We start from the raw sequence: 17,251 nt of genomic DNA, 5'->3' as shown, positions 1-17,251 counted from the left end.
TGCTGTTGTCTGGGGACTGCTTTGCATGGATCATACTAGCTCAACAATAGCCTGTGCCCTTTGAAGTGGGAGTAATGCTATAGTTATTGTGCAATCCATCAAGGCTCCTATAAACTCCAGCTTCTTTTTGTGGTTAGTAAACACTTTTGGAGGTTGAGCTGGATCCCCAGCCCTGTGAAAGGAGCCCTGGAAACTGCAACTGCCTCCTTTATAACTGTGAAAGAGGGCCCTTTCAGAAAGCAATTGTCTAGGTATGGGAAAATGGTTATTCCCTTTCTATGTAAGTGAGCTTACAAAGTGAGCTGCCACAAGCACCTTACAGAATACACGATGAGCTGTCAACAGGCAAAATGGCAGTACAGTATATATGTAATGCTGGTTGACGATTGTGAAACTTAGAAATCCCCTTGTGTTCTGGGTGTATGGTGATGTGGAAGTAGACATCTTGGAGGTTGAGGGTAGCTGGCTAGTCTCCCTTCTCTATGGCAGGGATTATTATGGAGAAGATCATCATCTTGAAACGATACATACTGATGTAGCAATTTTACATCGGTCAAGAATAGGTCTCCAATCCCCAGTCTTTTGGGTGTGAGGAAGTACAAGGAGTAGATGCCTCTTCCCCTGTATTCTTGTGGAATAGGTTCTATGGCTCCTAGATTAAGGAGGTATTGGATTTTCCTTGGAAATACCATCTTAATGAGATGGGTCCCTGAAGAAGGACAGGTCTGGGAGATGGGAAGAGGAGGTAGTTGTAAGGTGGACGCAGTGCACACAGGGCACTATCTCAATCAACCATCTGTCCATGGTGATGTTGCTCCACGCCAGGGAAAATTGATGGAGTCTACTCACAAATGGATGTTGAGACTGCCCTAGAGATTTTTGGGCCAAGCTTTCCTCAACCAGGGTTTCAAAATGTCTTCCTGGAAGTAGAAGGCTGAGAAGTGGTGGAATAGTCTGTTTGCTGGTGCCGTCTGTTTTATTTTTGCCTCCATCTCTGCTCATGACTTTTTGGTTATGCAAAGAGAATGGGACTTGTATACTTGCTTAAAGTCAAGTCTCTGTTTTGTATTATAGGGAAATGAATACACAGCATTTTGAGGGCAGACCTGGAGTCTTAACATGTAGCGTGTGGCATCAGTAGATTAAGTGAAGAGTTTCGAGCCCTCAAAGGGGAGATTTTCAACTGTTGCATGAACCAACTTGGGGAAGCCTGAGAGCTGCAGCCATGAGGCCCTCCATATGGTGACTGCTATTGATATGGAATAAGCAGCCATGTCTGTTGAATCTAGGAGGCCTGCAGATCTGTCTTGGATATTAATGCTCCCTCACTGAGGAAGTGCTTAAAATGTTCCCTCTTTATATCTGGTAGTTGAGCCATAAAGTCTGTCATTTGAGCAAAGATGTTATTAGTGTACTTTGCCAGAAGTGTGGTATAATTAGCTATGCATAGCTGTAATGGGGCTGATGAATAGGCCTTCCTTCCAAAAAGGCCCAGCTTTTATCACTCCCTATCATAAGGAGTGGTGTAGGTGGACTGTTGATGACACTTCTGGTTTACCACTACAAGAGAATTTGGAGCAGGATGGGTGAAAAGGAAGTCTGCACCCTGGGGCGACGCATAGTATTTTCTGTCTAATCTTTTAGAGGTGGGTGGCATGGTGGCAGGAGTCTGCCATAAGTTGGCAGGATCCATTATTGTTGGGTTCATGGGGACTGACAGTTTAGCTATGCGAGAGGCATGAAGAATGTCCATCAGAGTGTGATGTGTTTCAGGCAGATTTTGGAGTGAGATTTCTAATGAATCAGCCACCCTCCTGAAAAGCTCTTCAATTGACCTAAAGTCATCTCCTGTTGTTGGTGGAGGTGGCATTATAGTATTGTCTGGAGATATGACAATAAGAGCAGAAAGAGGAGATTCAGGTTCTGGTCCTTCTGTAGAGTTGTCAGAGCCTCTCTCTATATCCAAATATGGTGACATAGCTGGGGATATATTGGGTCTATGCAACGGTGGCATGGTATGCATGAGCTGTGGCTGTTGTATCCTGTAAGGTGCCTAGGGATCCCAATAAGGTCAGGTGGGAGGTGGCAGAAGTGGAGGCGGTATCCACTGTTGCTGTGGTTGCCAATAGGGTGACTGTGGTAGCAATTTAGAAGAATGATGAGGAGAGTCACAGGTTACTACGTTATCATCATCATTTTCATCAGTGTTCATGGATGGCTCTGACCCTGCAGGAGATGCCATTAAGCTAAGGCAGGGAGTTAGGGGTATATCACTGGTGCCAAACAGAGCAGTGCCCGGTACCAAGGACACTGTTAGTTCGTTGCCGTGGAGAAAGGCATGGTAACTGGAGGAATAGGTGTGGAGCCTGGTGTGGAGGAAGCATGAGGAGACATTGCTGTTACAGGTACTGTTTTTTGCTCTGTACCATCAGTTGTAGGTCAATCTTGTCCAAGGAGGTTTTGCTTTGCTCCTTCAGTGTTGCCAGCAGAGGCATAGGGACAGTGCGTGGCAGGCCGGTAGCATATTTAGTATCAAGGACATTGTAGTCAGTGCCAGCAGAGCCTATTTTGGGTCTTTTGTGCCAGTGCCTTAGGGCTGGCCTGGGAGGGACTGTAGCTCCTTGGGTCACCTTGGTACCAGAGATGCCTGGAACCTCACAGTCCAGTGCCTTAGAGTGAGCTGGTACCAGGGTTCATTTTTCTTTATGGGAGTATTTTTATGAGGCAATTTCTCCCAGGTCTCTGCGGGTCTCTTCTTGCCCCTTGCAGGCTGGAGGCCAGTGGGGAAGGTTTAGAGATTGGTGTCAGTTTCCAAAGTAGCCATCAGTGATGGCTGAAACAGTCGTGAGCAGTGTTAGGGTTGAAGACCAGTTGCACAGACTTTTTAATGAGGAAAAGTTTAAGTTGAGGTTCTCTTGATTTTCTTGTTCTAGTGGTGAGCTTCCCCAGTGGACGCAGTGTCCCTCACCTAAACACCTCCCATACTGAGAATGACTTTCTGAAATGGGAATGGACAGTCTGCAGGTCAGACATCTTTTGAATCCTTGTGATCCAGGCATGACCAACTCTAACAGACTACTAAGGAAAACTTTTTTTTAATTACTGTAACAGTAACTAATTCCAACTAAGTAAAATTGAGATTTCAACTATGAACAAGTGACTATCTAAAATATTGAAGAGATAACAATTTAAGGGAACAGCAATCAGTTCCCACCAGTGCCAATGGAGGCAAAGAAGGAACTGAGGGGTTGGCAGGATGCAAACGTGCAGTAGCCACTGCATTCAGCACATGCTGGCTCCTCCACATGTGCAACCTGCCAAGTGAACTACTACTGTAATTCTCTGATGGGGTGCAGCAATACCGTAAAACCTTGGTGAAGCACCAAAGGAGGCACTCCTCAAAGAGGAGCATAAACATTCATGAGGTATAAACCCAAGAGAAAAGTTAAGATTTATGCACAAATAGTCTGTAACTGAAGAGAGTGGGAAGGAAAAAAATTCCAACCTAAAGTCTCTCTATTATAAGTTCCTGACTCAGTTCTTCAGACAGGAAATTGGATTCCACAGTTAGGTCCACTCTCGTGATTGTTCTTGTAAGTTGTTCAATAACAGGCAGAAACACTATACATTATCAGACTAGAAATATATCTAACAATAAATTAACAGAACAATTAAAAATTACAATGAAGTAAATTTAATGGCCAAATGCTTCCCTCAGATGCATGCATGCTATTTCCACTGACTTCATAGTGCAGTGTGTGAATGTCTGAGGGAATCATTTGGTCATAAAGATGTCTTGGACTAAAGCATGCCATTGTATCAGATATAGAACAAGTAAATGAGTTAACAATCAAGTATGTCACTGATTATTTACATTTCTATTGTGTCAATTCATTCACTTCAGTTGTTTGGTGGAGGCAATAGAGAGCAATTAAAAATCAGCTACATGGATAGTATCCCTATTTCCATTCCTTTATTGGCATTCAATGGCAATTTATTCAGAAACAGATTAAAGGTTCAAAAATCTGACAAAGTCCATATAACCACATTTATCACCACTCCCATTCTCACTCCCCACTTACTCAAATAAAAGTTTCAATAATCTTTCTGAAAAAGCAATATAAGCAGCCTTGCAACCACAAGCAATAGGAATACAGAATGTAGCAAGGAGAAAAATACATTCTGTAAATCAACAGATTAAGATTTAAGGTTCCTTGAAAGTGTCCAGAGATTAGGACAACAAAATGTTAAATTCTGAGCTTGTCAACAAGATAATATACATGAAAACTATCTCCGTATCTCTTTTCTTACAAAGTTTGTTTTTTGTTAAAAAAGGAGAATGAAAAAAAAATCTAGAACATGGAATAAGAAATTTACCCATTTAAATCATTCATTCAGCATATTCTTAAAAGCTTTTAAAGCGTTACTGAGGCAAAACACAAAAAGGATTAAGAATTCTAATTGGAATTACTGGGTTTCAAAGGCACTGACCCATCCTCTCATCTTATGTAGATTAGTGTAGCTCCACAATACTGACACATCTATGCAGCAAGGCAAGGACAAAGAGAGCAGCAAATGACTATATGACAAATTTCGACTTAGAAACTGTACATCTGGTGTGGTTACAGAGATCCTGCTTTTGCTTATGCTGCTCATGAAAGTCCCCTTACACCAGTGGAAGACTGATTGTAGCAGAGCTCAGTTCTATCACACACCCTCACAGCATCTCCCTTATGCCAGTGGGTGGAGGAGCTGCTTGCATAAGAGGTGGTTATGCTGCTCCTGCCAGTGCTATGCCAGCAGAGGTTCTCCCTGAAGAGGAAGAATTTTTTGCTGTAAATCTGTGGCTTTCTTAAGATCACTTTGCACTGATGGTTAAGAGCAAGACTGTCAGACTGACTGGTACTCATGCCTAGTTGTTGGAGCAGAAGACAAAGCTGGACATATGGTTGTCACTGGGCCAAAGGTGGCACTGGAACTGAGATCCAGGGACAAGCAGGGGTCAGAACTGAGATCAAAGGCCATAGACAACCAGTGCCAGAGCTGGAGTCCAGATGCAAGCCAGAGGTTGAAGCTGTGTGGTCAGAATCCGATGGTCCATGGACGGTCAGGAAACAGGTAAGGCTGGAATGAGTCAGTAACAGGGCTGGAGTGAGGTCAGAATAGAGCAAGGACAAAACTGGAACAGAGTACAAGTAAGCCTGGAGCAGAAATAGGAACAAGAGCAAGAGCAGGCTGGGAGTCTCAAGAGCCTCATACAGTGTGAAACAGCAAGAGGGTTCCTGATTGGGTAGTACTGTTACACAGACTGGTTTGCAGCTCTGTCAAGGTTGGGGAAATTTCTGAGACTGGTGGTCATCTGACATAAGCTTGGCTAAGGGACGGGTTGCTGCCAAATGCTTGAGGGCAGATTCATTTACTCATTTTCCACTTTTGAGTGAATTTTATCAGAGAACTTTATGTGCACTACCTTTCTCTTTGAACCTGGCTCTTGGGACAGGGAGAATGCTCAGTAGTGCCATACTTTGTCTGAAGGCTAGATAGAACCAGCAGTAGATTCAATAACTAAAATGTTGAGTTATTTTAGAATGTACTCTAACTACAGGTGCTCTGTTCTAGCAGCAGGAAGAGACGCTAACGGTGCTACACCTGTAAAAAGGCTGTTAAAAACACACCAAAAGGCGTGGTTCAGGGTAAGCAAATGTAAAAAACACTATGGCACTAGTTGGACAGAGAGCTGTGGGGACAGAGAGCTCATCCTCTTTCTAACTTTTAATTTGGGAGTTATTTTTATTTAATATTATCTTAGAGCACAATAGCAGGTAAAGGAAGTTTCTATTATGCAGATATACTGCTGGAGATAAGAGTCTCCCCTCCTGCACTGACTGGAGTACTTAGGTATCTGCTATGTCCTTCCTCACTGATCGAATGTCTCTGCAGAAGGGAGCCTGAGGCAGAAGGGCTGAGACTACTATATCACTGCTACTTCAAGACTTCTATGCTACTTCTATGAAAGAGCTACTTCTATGAAAGTTCAGTTATTATTGCCAATTTTTTAAAAACTACACACAGAACAACAGAAATTATTAATTTGTATGACTAAAACACCCAGGAGATGTTGTTATGGCCCAGAACCCTGCTGAGCACTGCTATAGAACAGAGCAAAAGCATAGTCCTTACCCAAGGGTCTTACAGCCTTAGGAGAAGATAAAAGACAACAGATTGGGAAGTACACAAATGTAATGAGACAATACTGGTCAGCACAGCTGGTCAGAATGAACAGTCCTTGCACACCACCAGCAAACTGAACATTGCCATGTTTTTCTGTAGGTATCACAGCGGAAGAGACTTTAGAAGAGGAATTTGAATTAGATAGCTTTGCAGATGTTTAAATATTCTCCACCCAAGCGTATTGAGCAGCATGGCGGAAAGCATGAAGGCACTTAGCTGAAATGTAACAAGTGGCCAGTGAAGGTTGCCATTGCGGACTGACTAGAGGAAAGCATTGACAGATAGATTGCAAATGAGAGCTGATAGATAGGGTGAGGCCTGAATATGAAGGAACTTGAAAGTGAATAAAGTAGCTTTATTTGACATGATACAGAAGGAGAAACCAGTCAAGGGATTCAAAGAAAGGGGTGACATGGTCAAACAGAGGTAAGAAACTTATCTTTGCAGCAGACTTCTGCATAGGTACGATATTAGCAATTGCGTGCTCAGAAATACAGCCAGCCATACTTTTCTTCTGAACTAAAATACAAATAGAGTAAACTCTCAAAATGCACAACTATGAGTTGCACTTACCTCACATTAATGCAAGTTAAGCACTACTCAAAGCCACTCTGCAGCTGTCTGCCCGCCAGGCTCCCTCAACTAGGGGGGAAGACAGTTGGGCAGACAGCTGCCACCGCTGGGGGAAGCCATGGAGAAGTGGCACCTGGCTCCCAGAGCTGCGAGGAGTGGGAAATCGGGCTCTCAGCTGGTTCCCATCTCCCTTTAATTGTGCGAAATTTGAGTTACACAGGGGTTGTGAGAAACGCAACCCCCGTGTATCTCAAGGGTCTACTGTATGTCAAAGAAAACAGAAAAGTCTCAAACTTGGAAATCAGTCTCTCTTTTCTGTTAATACTGCTAGCTCATTAGGCCAGAGACAAACACTACCTTCATCCCACTTAGGGTTTTACCTTTTTAATTTGAATTATTCTCCCAATTGCTTTAGATTCAATTCAGTTCAATTAGAAATAAGCTTTCATGTGCCATTCCGCTTTAATTTACAATACAGTGCTTATAGAACAATTAAGGTTTTTTCCCAGCTGGAGCAGAAATGCAAAATGGCCTAAATGGTGGTGTTTAAAAGCTGACAGACCATTCTTCCTCTTTGACATCTCAGGAAAAAAAGTTTGCATTTTTGAAAGACTCATGCCAAATACTTTGCTTCTCTATGTATGTCTTCATAATGAGATCTGAATCATTGACATGTCAAATGTACTGACATATCTAGTAAGAACACTTATTGCAGTTATACCTGAGAAATACAGGAGTTGGATTAAACCCTCTATGAGCTGAGGAACCAAATCAAGATGTCAGTTTTAAAATATTCTAAATGATTTATGTCCTAGTTATCTTGAAGACATTTCCTCTCCCTCTTCATTAGCTATTGCAATAGTTAAATCAACTTGGTCACCTAAGTTAACAGCCCCCACATTCTCAGTGAGGAGTCCTTGGTGCTGGAATTTGGTTTTCCAGGGCCCAGATCTTCAGAACAAGCAACACTACAAAGTTCATCTACTTTCCTGGGCTCTTTGTCAATGTGTGATTTATCATAGTCCAGGGATTCCCAGCCTATGGGTCACAACCCATTAGATCTGAGCTGCATGTGGCTCTTAAAGAAACCGTTTGCAGTTTCTTTATGCTACTGCCTCCACCAACTATCTATCAACAGAGGTAGCTGCTGTCTCCAGCAGTTATCTCTATCAATACAGTTAGCAATTACTTTATGCCTAGGTGCTGAAAGCTTAACAATTGAGTAAATTTGTTTTTAACAATTGTTACCTGCTAGGAGCAGGAGGGCTTAGGGAGCTGCCCAGCCTAGTAGCCCCCATGAAGAGGTTGTGGGGGGGTATCTAAGGCTGGGGGGTGGTTTAAGGCTGTGGTGGGGGGTCTAAGTTTAGGGGCCACTCAGGGCTGCTGGGGGGTCTAAGGCTAGTGGTTGTTTGGGGCTGTTGCGGGGGGAGTTCTAAGTCTGAGGCAGGGATGTGGTAGTGGTTTCAGGCTATTTTGTGTTCAGCCCCTGGAACATTTAAAAAGTTGCCATGTGGCCCCCAGCAAAAAAATGTTGGATATCCCTGCCTTACACATTACAAGGACAGCTTCCCTCTCTTTGATATTCATAGTGATCCCAGGCAAACCACTTCACAGACTCCTGCAGTAAGCAATTTTTGCCCCCCCCCCGACCTCCCGCTTTTGCCTCCTTCTGATCTATGTAGCTGATTCCTCAGTTTTCATTTTTTTGTTTGTGACTCCCAGCCTCTGCATATGATACTCCCCAGCCACTTAGTGTGACTCCTCCCCAGCCTCCCAGCACCTGAGTGTGACTTCTCCCCAGCCTCTGAGTGTGATTTCCCCCAGCCTCCCTAGCCTCAGTGTGACTCCCCCTCACCCAACCTCCCCAGCCTGTGTGACTATCCTCCCGCCCCTAAGTGTGACTCCTCCAGCCCCTAAGTATGACTCCCTCCAGCCCCTCCAGCCTCAGAGTGTGGGGTTTAAGCTGGGGTAGTGGGGAGGAGTGGTTTGAGGATGAATTTCTCCCCCAGCACAACTCAGATTAAGCATCATAATAAAATAATAAACTATAATAAATAGTATTATTTTATTAATGTATTTTCGCCTATTTATAGAATATCTACTCACATATAAACATGAGAGGGCACAATTTTATATTCCTGTCTCTGGCACAAAATTAGCTTGTTGCGGCACACTGCTCCACCCTTCACCCTCCCACCCCCTGTTTTTGAATTGCCTTGGGTTACCAAGTCTGCCTGAATTGCCAAAATGGCTCCCCATCTGGAAAAGGTTGGGAACCGCTGTCACAGTCTTAGTTTTGGCCATGCTAATCGTTTTAATTGTCATTGGCTACGTCTACACGTGAAGCCAACATCGAAATAGCTTATTTCGATGTAACAACATCGAAATAGACTATTTCGATGAATAACGTCTACACATCCTCCAGGGCTGGCAACGTTGATGTTCAACTTCGACGTTGCGCGGCACCACATCGAAATAGGCGCTGCGAGGGTACGTCTACATGCCAAAGTAGCACACGTCGAAATAAGGGTGCCAGGCACAGCTGCAGACAGGGTCACAGGGCTGACTCAACAGCAAGCCGCTCCCTTAAAGGGCCCCTCCCAGACACAGTTGCACTAAACACCACAAGATACACAGAGCCGACAACTGGTTGCAGACCCTGTGCATGCAGCATGGATCCCCAGCTGCTGCAGCAGCAGCCAGAAACCCTGGGCTAAGGGCTGCTGCCCACGGTGACCATAGAGCCCCGCAGGGGCTGGAGAGAGAGCATCTCTCAACCCCCCAGCTGATGGCCGCCATGGAGGACCCGGCAATTTCGACGTTGCGGGACGCGGATCGTCTACACGGTCCCTACTTCGACGTTGAATGTCGAAGTAGGGCGCTATTCCGATCCCCTCATGAGGTTAGCGACTTCGACGTCTCGCCGCCTAACGTCGAAGTTAACTTCGAAATAGCGCCCGACGCGTGTAGCTGCGACGGGCGCTATGTCGAAGTTAGTGCCGCTACTTCGAAGTAGCGTGCACGTGTAGACACAGCTATTATGTGGTAAGCAACATGTACTCATGGGGGAATTCTGCACCAAAAATTAAAAATTCTGCTTATAATATTTCCAAATTCAGCATATATAATTTGTCAAAATAACACAATGTAATCATACCAGTTTCAAATATTTTGGTCTATTATTTCAACCGACCTGTCAACAAATATATCTGTAACAATATAACATAACATATTTTTGGCAAATAAATTCCTTGCTAAACATATTAATATAGAACCCTGAGTAACAGATCATTTAAACTACACTAAGAACCATATTTCCCACACTCCTCAAAACCAGTGCAAAGGCTTAGGAGAGTCAGGAATAAGAGAGGGAGCTGAGGAAGTGGACAGCATTTGCTTGGAAGGAGCTTCTGTGTGAGCTTAGAGGGTTATTAGATAAAGATGGGAAAAATGTGTAACAGATTTTTAGGGGAGCATGGAGGGACTGTTAGGGAGCTTCCACCATGTTGAGCATGGCTTACCCCAGCTCCTCCAATTCAGTCAGATACATCTGCCCTGTCCATTTGTGTCCCTGTACCCGCCTGTGTCCTTGCACCCCCAATCTGCATCTGTCCCATTCCATTCAGATACTCTCTTCGCTAACCTCTGTAGTTCTGCACCTTCCTCCTCTTCTGCCCAGGTGGCCCTGCACCTCCCTCTCTTCTGTCACCCTGTGCCTCTATTCCAATTCAGCCCCTGATACAGTCCATCCTCCCCACCAGCCCTTATGAGCTCCTGTCTGATGCCCCAGCAGTTCCCACACTGTCTGTCTCACCACAGTCCCTGTCTCCTGACCTGGCTTGACAGGCATGAAGTAGACAGGCTGTTTCTGTTCTCTAGCTGGCTGAGAGTGGCTGTTCTGTTCTATTGCCACAATGTCCTCTGGTAGACAAAAGGTGAAACTAAAGCAACATTCTAGCAGAAGCTTTCTTCTTCAAAAATTAGAAATATGCATGGCTTATTATTTATGTGCATGCAGAGTGGCACAAAAGTTCCCAGGAGTAAACATGACCATCAGCAGACATCCATCGCTGTAGCAATAAATGCACATGCATCAAGTCACAGGATACCAACAGATGTAAAAAAAATCGATTCACTATAAGCAAGTCACAGAACATACAAGGCAGTAAGCATGAGAGATATTATCCTATTGCAGCGTACCAGAGCTGGTGTCAAGAAAGGACACAATTAGGAAAGTAGACATAGTAAAATGTCATGACCAATCAGAAATTGGACAAACTCACATTCAGTAGCACAACCAAAATTCAAGACATAACAGAAGTGAGAAAGCTATACCATGAGAAAAGAGATAAGAGCAAGTAGACAGTCCCAAAGAGTCATCCTGTCCTGTGGCAATATGATTCACCTTTCATGGCCTCAGTATATGCCACTGTTCAGTCTTATAGTGTGGAAAGACGGGAAGGTACCTAAGGAATTGACAAGACCCATGCTAGTGACAACACACAAGAAAGGGAGCACACTGGAGTGCAAGAACTACAGAACAATTGCTCTAACAAGTCATCTAGGCAAGCTGCTGCTGATGATACTGACTGAGAGACTAAGATCACAGATAGAAAAACATCTAGGGGATGAGCAAGCAGGATTCAGGAAAGATAGAAGTACCACACAGCAGATGTTGGCACTAAGATTGTTAGCGGAAAAAAATCAAGAAAAGAACAACTACAATTGCTTAGTTGATTTTCAGAAGGCATTTGATAGCATAGATTAGAAAGTGACTTGGGAGGTGTTAAAGTCATATGGGCCGTGTCTACACGTGCCCCAAACTTCGAAATGGCCATGTAAATGACCATTTCGAAGTTTACTAATGAAGCGCTGAAATGCATATTCAGCGCTTCATTAGCATGCGGGCGGCAGCGGTGCTTCGAAATTGACGTGCCTTGCCGCCGCGCGGCGCGTCCAGATGGGGCTCCTTTTCGAAAGGGCCCCGCCTACTTCAAAGTCCCCTTATTCCCATGAGCTCATGGGAATAAGGGGACTTCGAAGAAGGTGGCGTCCTTTCGAAAAGGAGCCCCGTCTGGATGCGCCGCGTGGCGGCAAGGCACGTCAATTTCGGAGCGCCGCTGCCGCCCGCATGCTAATGAAACGCTGAATATGCATTTCAGCGCTTCATTAGTAAACTTCGAAATTGAAGTTTGGGGCACGTGTAGACGTAGCCATGGAGTGGATAGCAGACTGATACAATTGTTGAAGGTTATCAATGACAATGCAGAGGCAGCAGTGAGAAAGCATGGAGAGTTGGGAAGTTGGTTTAGAACAAGTAGAGGTATGAGACAAGGAGATCTGATACTGCTGAGTGTGTTCATCACACATCTAGAGAGAACAATAGACAAGATCAAAGAACAGGTAGAAGGGAAATCAGGAGAATTAACAACTTGAAGTTTGTGGACGATATAGTTATCATCGAGGAAGACGAAGAGAAGCTAGCGAGAACAGTGCAGGTCCTAAATGTGGAAGGGAAGTGGTATGGACTGATTTTGAACATTGATAAAACCAATACAATGGTATTTTGAGATAAGAAAACAGGAAGAAAGATCAGTGTAGATGGGACTGAACTAGAGAACATAGAAAAGTTCACGTGTCTGTGGAGCAACATGACATTATGATCTCGATTGTTAGAAGTAAATAGTGACTAGAATAGTGAAAGGAAGAGCGAGTTTGAAAGAAATGGATAAGATCTGGAAAACCAAAGCAATTAGCTTAGGAATGAAGCTGAGCATCTAAAAAATGTGTGTATTCAGCAGCATGTTGCACAGATGAGAGACATGGGTGATAATGAAAGATTCCAAGAGAAGGATAATAGCATTCAAGAGGAAAAGATCCTGAGGATAGGAGGGATGCAGAAGGTCACCAGTGAAGAATTATATAGCAAGATACAGCCAAAAGATAAACTACTGCAGAAGACTATACAATGGAAGCTACAGCTATTTAAGCATATCTGCAGAATGAATGACAAGCGGAAAGTTAAGACACTGGTATTCAGCATAATGGACGGATCAAATAGGAGAGGAAGACCCCACAGAGAATGGGTAGATGATATAGTAGATTGATGTGGAGCTAATCTACAGAAACTAAGCCACTCGCACTGGACAGGGAGAGATGGAAGGAAATAGTGAGGGAGGCATCAGACACTAACGGGCACTGAGCCCATGGTTGTTGATGAGGAGGAGGAGGAGGAGGATATCAAGAGTACAAGGCTAGGGTTACACTACAGTGATCTGTCAAAAGAAATCACTGTTGGAAGAGATTTCCTGACATAACTTCTGTCAACAGAGTGCGGCCACGCACAAAAGCCAATTGGAAGAGCGCTCCGCTCTGTCAACAAAGCAGCCGGATTGCCTATCTGTTTTCTCGACAAAACAGGCACCCAGAAGCACAGCCAACAGGGCTGCCCATTGTTCTGGATGCCCTGTCTGTCGAGAGAAGGTCCTCCCATAGTGTCCCCAAAGCCTTTTTTGTCAACAGAATCTGTTGCAAGTAGCATTATGCCTCATGGCTGAGAGGCAGAACGCTACCAGCAAAAGTGCTGAGTTCTGTCAACAAACTGTCGAAAAAATGCATTTTGTGTGTGGACATTTCACCACTTTATGCTACTCGCTAGTGTAACCATAGCCCTAATGATTCCTTGGCAAATATCAAAATTTAAGTGAAAGATATTTTGGGAAGTTATACAAACAACAAAGGATGTCTTGGTTTATACATTATATCTTTTCAAAATGTTATGGATTAAGCACCCAAAATACTCTCCTACACACACCTACACATAGGAAAAAGGAAATGAAGTGATACTATACTAACAAAAGTTCATTGCAGCACCTCATTAGCATCTTTCAAACCCACTCATTAACATGCCCCTTTTGAAAGGAAGGGGCACGTGTAGACCCAGCCTAAGTGTCCTGAATTATGTTTGGAAAAAGTTATTGCCAAAATATGTTCATGATTTCCATGGTTTTGAGGGTGAAGTGAAAGATACTAAAATTCTATCATGCAATTTGCAACTCAAGCAGGATTCAATGAAGTGGACACAAATGATGTTCAAGACTGTTAATCTCACATGGTGAAGAATTGACTAATGGAGAATTAATTCAGCTTGATGCAGAAAGGTTATCAGAAAAGAAGGAGGAAGGATTGGATGAACTACAGAAAACACATTCTCAATGACAACAGCCCAAACTTAGAAAAGAGTTCAGCATGCAAGTGACAAATTCATGAAGCCCCAAATTCATGAAGCCATTCAATGTTATCAGGAGTTGTATGACAGGCAAAAGACGGCTGTAGTACCAATTTCAGTTCTATCATTTTTTCATCCCTTAATCTCATTACCTCCTCCTAAACCTTTGTCACTGTCAGCTGATCCTCAACCCTTAGCCTCAAAAGCTGAAAATAAAACCCCAATTAAGGAGGTTGAAGTCACTACAGAGCTGTTTCCGATGATGACTCAGATGATCCCATGGAACTCGCATCAATACCACCCTATTCACCACTATCTAAGAACTGGCTAGTTGTACTAAATATCATAAAAAACAATAAAATAGCACTGTTCTTATTTTTAACCCTATATAGTATTGTAACATGTAGGAAAAATATTGGGGTTTTTTTTGGGAGTCAGGAACAAGTCACAATTTTTTACATTGAAATTAATGGAAATTTCATTTTCAGTTTGTGAATTTTCACCTTACAGACAGTTTCATGGAACAAATTATGTTTGTAAATTGAGGGATAAGTGTACAGGAATATTTGGCCCTATGTAATTGTATATTTTAGGCAAGTTTACATTTTGAGCTTAACATCAAAAGCTTACTTGGAGTGTGTATTTATATATAACATTTTAGATAAGCTAAAATATGTGGCTGTCTTTCAATTATGTTAAGCTTTCAGTTACAACTTATTTAGTTTTTTTTGTTTTATTTTTAGAACATGAAATATACTGTATGAAAGGTATCAGAGAGGTAGTCGTGTTAGTCTGTATCTTCAAGAACAACAAGAAGTCCTGTGGCACCTTACAGACTAACATATTTTGGAGCATAAGCTTTCATGGGAAAATATCTGCTTCATGCATCTAATGAAGCAGGTCTTTTCCCACGAAAGCTTATGCCCCAAAAGATCTGTTAGTCTATAAGGTGCCACAAGACTTCTTACTGTATAAAAGGGTAACTGCTCTTGTTGTTTCTCCACCCCTTCCCCCATAAAGAAATATTTTAAAATAAAGTCAGAATATTTAAAATTTGTTAATATTGGAGCTGGTTGAAAATATTCCAATGGAAAATACTGATTCAAGGAAACTGAAACATTTGTTTGAACGTTTGTTATGTTATAAATTAGGATATAATAAACAATATAATAAAGAAACATTTAAGCTATAGTTACGCTGCAGTGATCTGCCTTCAGAAGTCACTGTTAGGAGAGATTTCCCTGCAAAACTTCTGACAAAGTGCAGCCACACACAACAGCCAATCGGAAGATCGCTCCACTCTGTTTGCAAATTGAACAATATATATAAATTTACATTGTTTGTTGTAGCAAAAGCTCATAAATTGAAAGTTTGTAAATCGAGGGATAGGTGTATTACAAAACTGAAAGGAGACTTTGTCCTGTGTATATGCAGTAGCTGCCGTACAATGGTCTAACAGCCTTATGTGACCTTGAAGAAATTTTTCTTCCTGACTTCCAGTTTCCTTGTGAAAAGTCTGTGACTTTCCCAGGAAGAATGAAATAATCTGCCTAAAATAGGCATAAATAATAATAGATCCTAGTAAACTGAACATTTTGTAAGCTAAAGTAAGGTGGGCACTGCAGTATGATGATCATCTCCTTTAAATTATATTTTGAAGATGTTTTCTGAAGTTAAAAGACTTCAGATAAAATTCTCAGAAATGCCTATGTGACTTAAGAGACTAATACCCATTTTTAAATTCACTTTGGCATTTCAGAGTCTTAAGTCTCACAGTATCCCAAAATCGTTTAGGTACTTTTGCCCCGTGTCTTTGTGAAGAGTGATCAGGAATTTGGAATTTCGCTGCTTCTACAGGATGTCCACTGCTCATGACATTTATTTTTGTACGCTATTCTATTTTTAAAACATTACTGTTTTCTAGAGGAAATCACAGGAAAAATATTATTTTGTATCAATAGATATGTACATTAGATATTTTTTATGTCTGTACATTATGTCCATAATCTAGATCTGTGGTTCTCAACTCAGAGTATGCATGTCTCTGTGGTCTTCTAAGGGGTACACCAACTCATCTAGATACTTGCCTAGTTGTAGCACAACAGGCTACATAGAAAGCACTAGTGGAGTACAAACAAAAATTTCATATAATGACTTGTTTATATTATTGTATACACTATACAATGAAATGCAACTACAATATTTATATTCCAACTGATTAATAAGTACACGTAGGGCTTTTTTTGTTGTACATGTTGGTATTGCATAGTGGCGCCTCCGCATCAATGTTCCCCACATCCGAGGTTCTGACTGATGGGGCTACTGGCGGGGCTCTGCACCCCAGCTGGCTCCCAGCCATGGGGCTGTGGGGTGTCCCCCCCGGCCAGGGTTCCTATGGCTGGGGCTTCCAGTGGGGTTTCACAACCCAGTCAACTCCGAATCGCAGACCTGTGGGGTACCCCCCTGCCTCCTCATCCAGGGATCCCGCGGCTGGGCCACTGGCAGGCCTTCATGCCCCAGCTGGCTCCCAGCTGTGGGGTTGCGGGCTCTCTCCCCTGGATCAGGTTCCCATAGCTGGGGCTGCCAGCAAAGCTCTGTGCCCCAGCCTGAATCCTCCCTGCCCGCTGGCTGGGGATCCTGTGGTTGGGGCTGCTGGCAGGGCTCCATGCCCCAGCTGACTCCCAGCCGCAGGGCTGTGGGATTGCCCATGCCTCCTGGCCAGGGGTGCATACCAGCACCCCAGAAAAAAAAACACTGGTTATATGGTAGCAATGAGAAGTTAAGCAATTTTTTAGTATTAGTGTGCTTTGTACTTTTTTGTCTCATTTTCCAAGCAAGTCATTTTACGTGAGGTGCAACTTGAGGATACACAAGACAAATCAGATTCCTTAAAGTTGTTCAATAGTCTGGGAAGGCTCAGAGCCACTAATCTACACGGCACTATATTGCATTCCTGTGGATTTAGAAACATGATAATAAGCACAGCTGCAAAAGGTCTGACAGAGAAAGTCTGTAAGACTACTCTACAGCTTACAGATTTTAAGATGCAAACATAAATACCTGTGCCAGAATAGGGAATCCAAGGTTCCTACATCCATTGCATGGTGTAAGTGCCTCCCAGAAACCTGCAGGACCACAAGTGTTTTCCTGGGCATCTTCCTCTTCCTCTTCCCCTGGAGAAAGGTTTGCTGGTGAAGGCCTCTGTAGCAAAACAAGTTT

General features: G+C 43.1%; 1 protein-coding gene across 9 annotated transcripts in view; it reads right to left on the bottom strand.

Annotated features, from left to right (window-relative positions):
* The window catches only part of ANKS1B (ankyrin repeat and sterile alpha motif domain containing 1B), a 908,578-nt gene that overhangs the window by 611,495 nt on the left and 279,832 nt on the right, over positions 1–17,251 (bottom strand). For 6 of the 9 annotated variants that reach the window (XM_075011325.1, XM_075011335.1, XM_075011344.1 and 3 more), the window contains exon 9: positions 17,093–17,220. In XM_075011325.1, coding sequence (XP_074867426.1) covers positions 17,093–17,220 — 128 coding nt within the window. Of the gene's footprint in view, positions 1–17,092; positions 17,234–17,251 lie in introns of all 9 variants that reach the window. The other 3 variants (XM_075011319.1, XM_075011354.1, XM_075011389.1) reach the window with 1 other exon arrangement.

Source organism: Carettochelys insculpta, chromosome 1 (genome assembly GCF_033958435.1).
Source record: "Carettochelys insculpta isolate YL-2023 chromosome 1, ASM3395843v1, whole genome shotgun sequence".
Classification (NCBI taxonomy): Eukaryota; Metazoa; Chordata; order Testudines; family Carettochelyidae; genus Carettochelys; species Carettochelys insculpta.
This window is presented reverse-complemented; position numbering and strand designations above follow the sequence as displayed.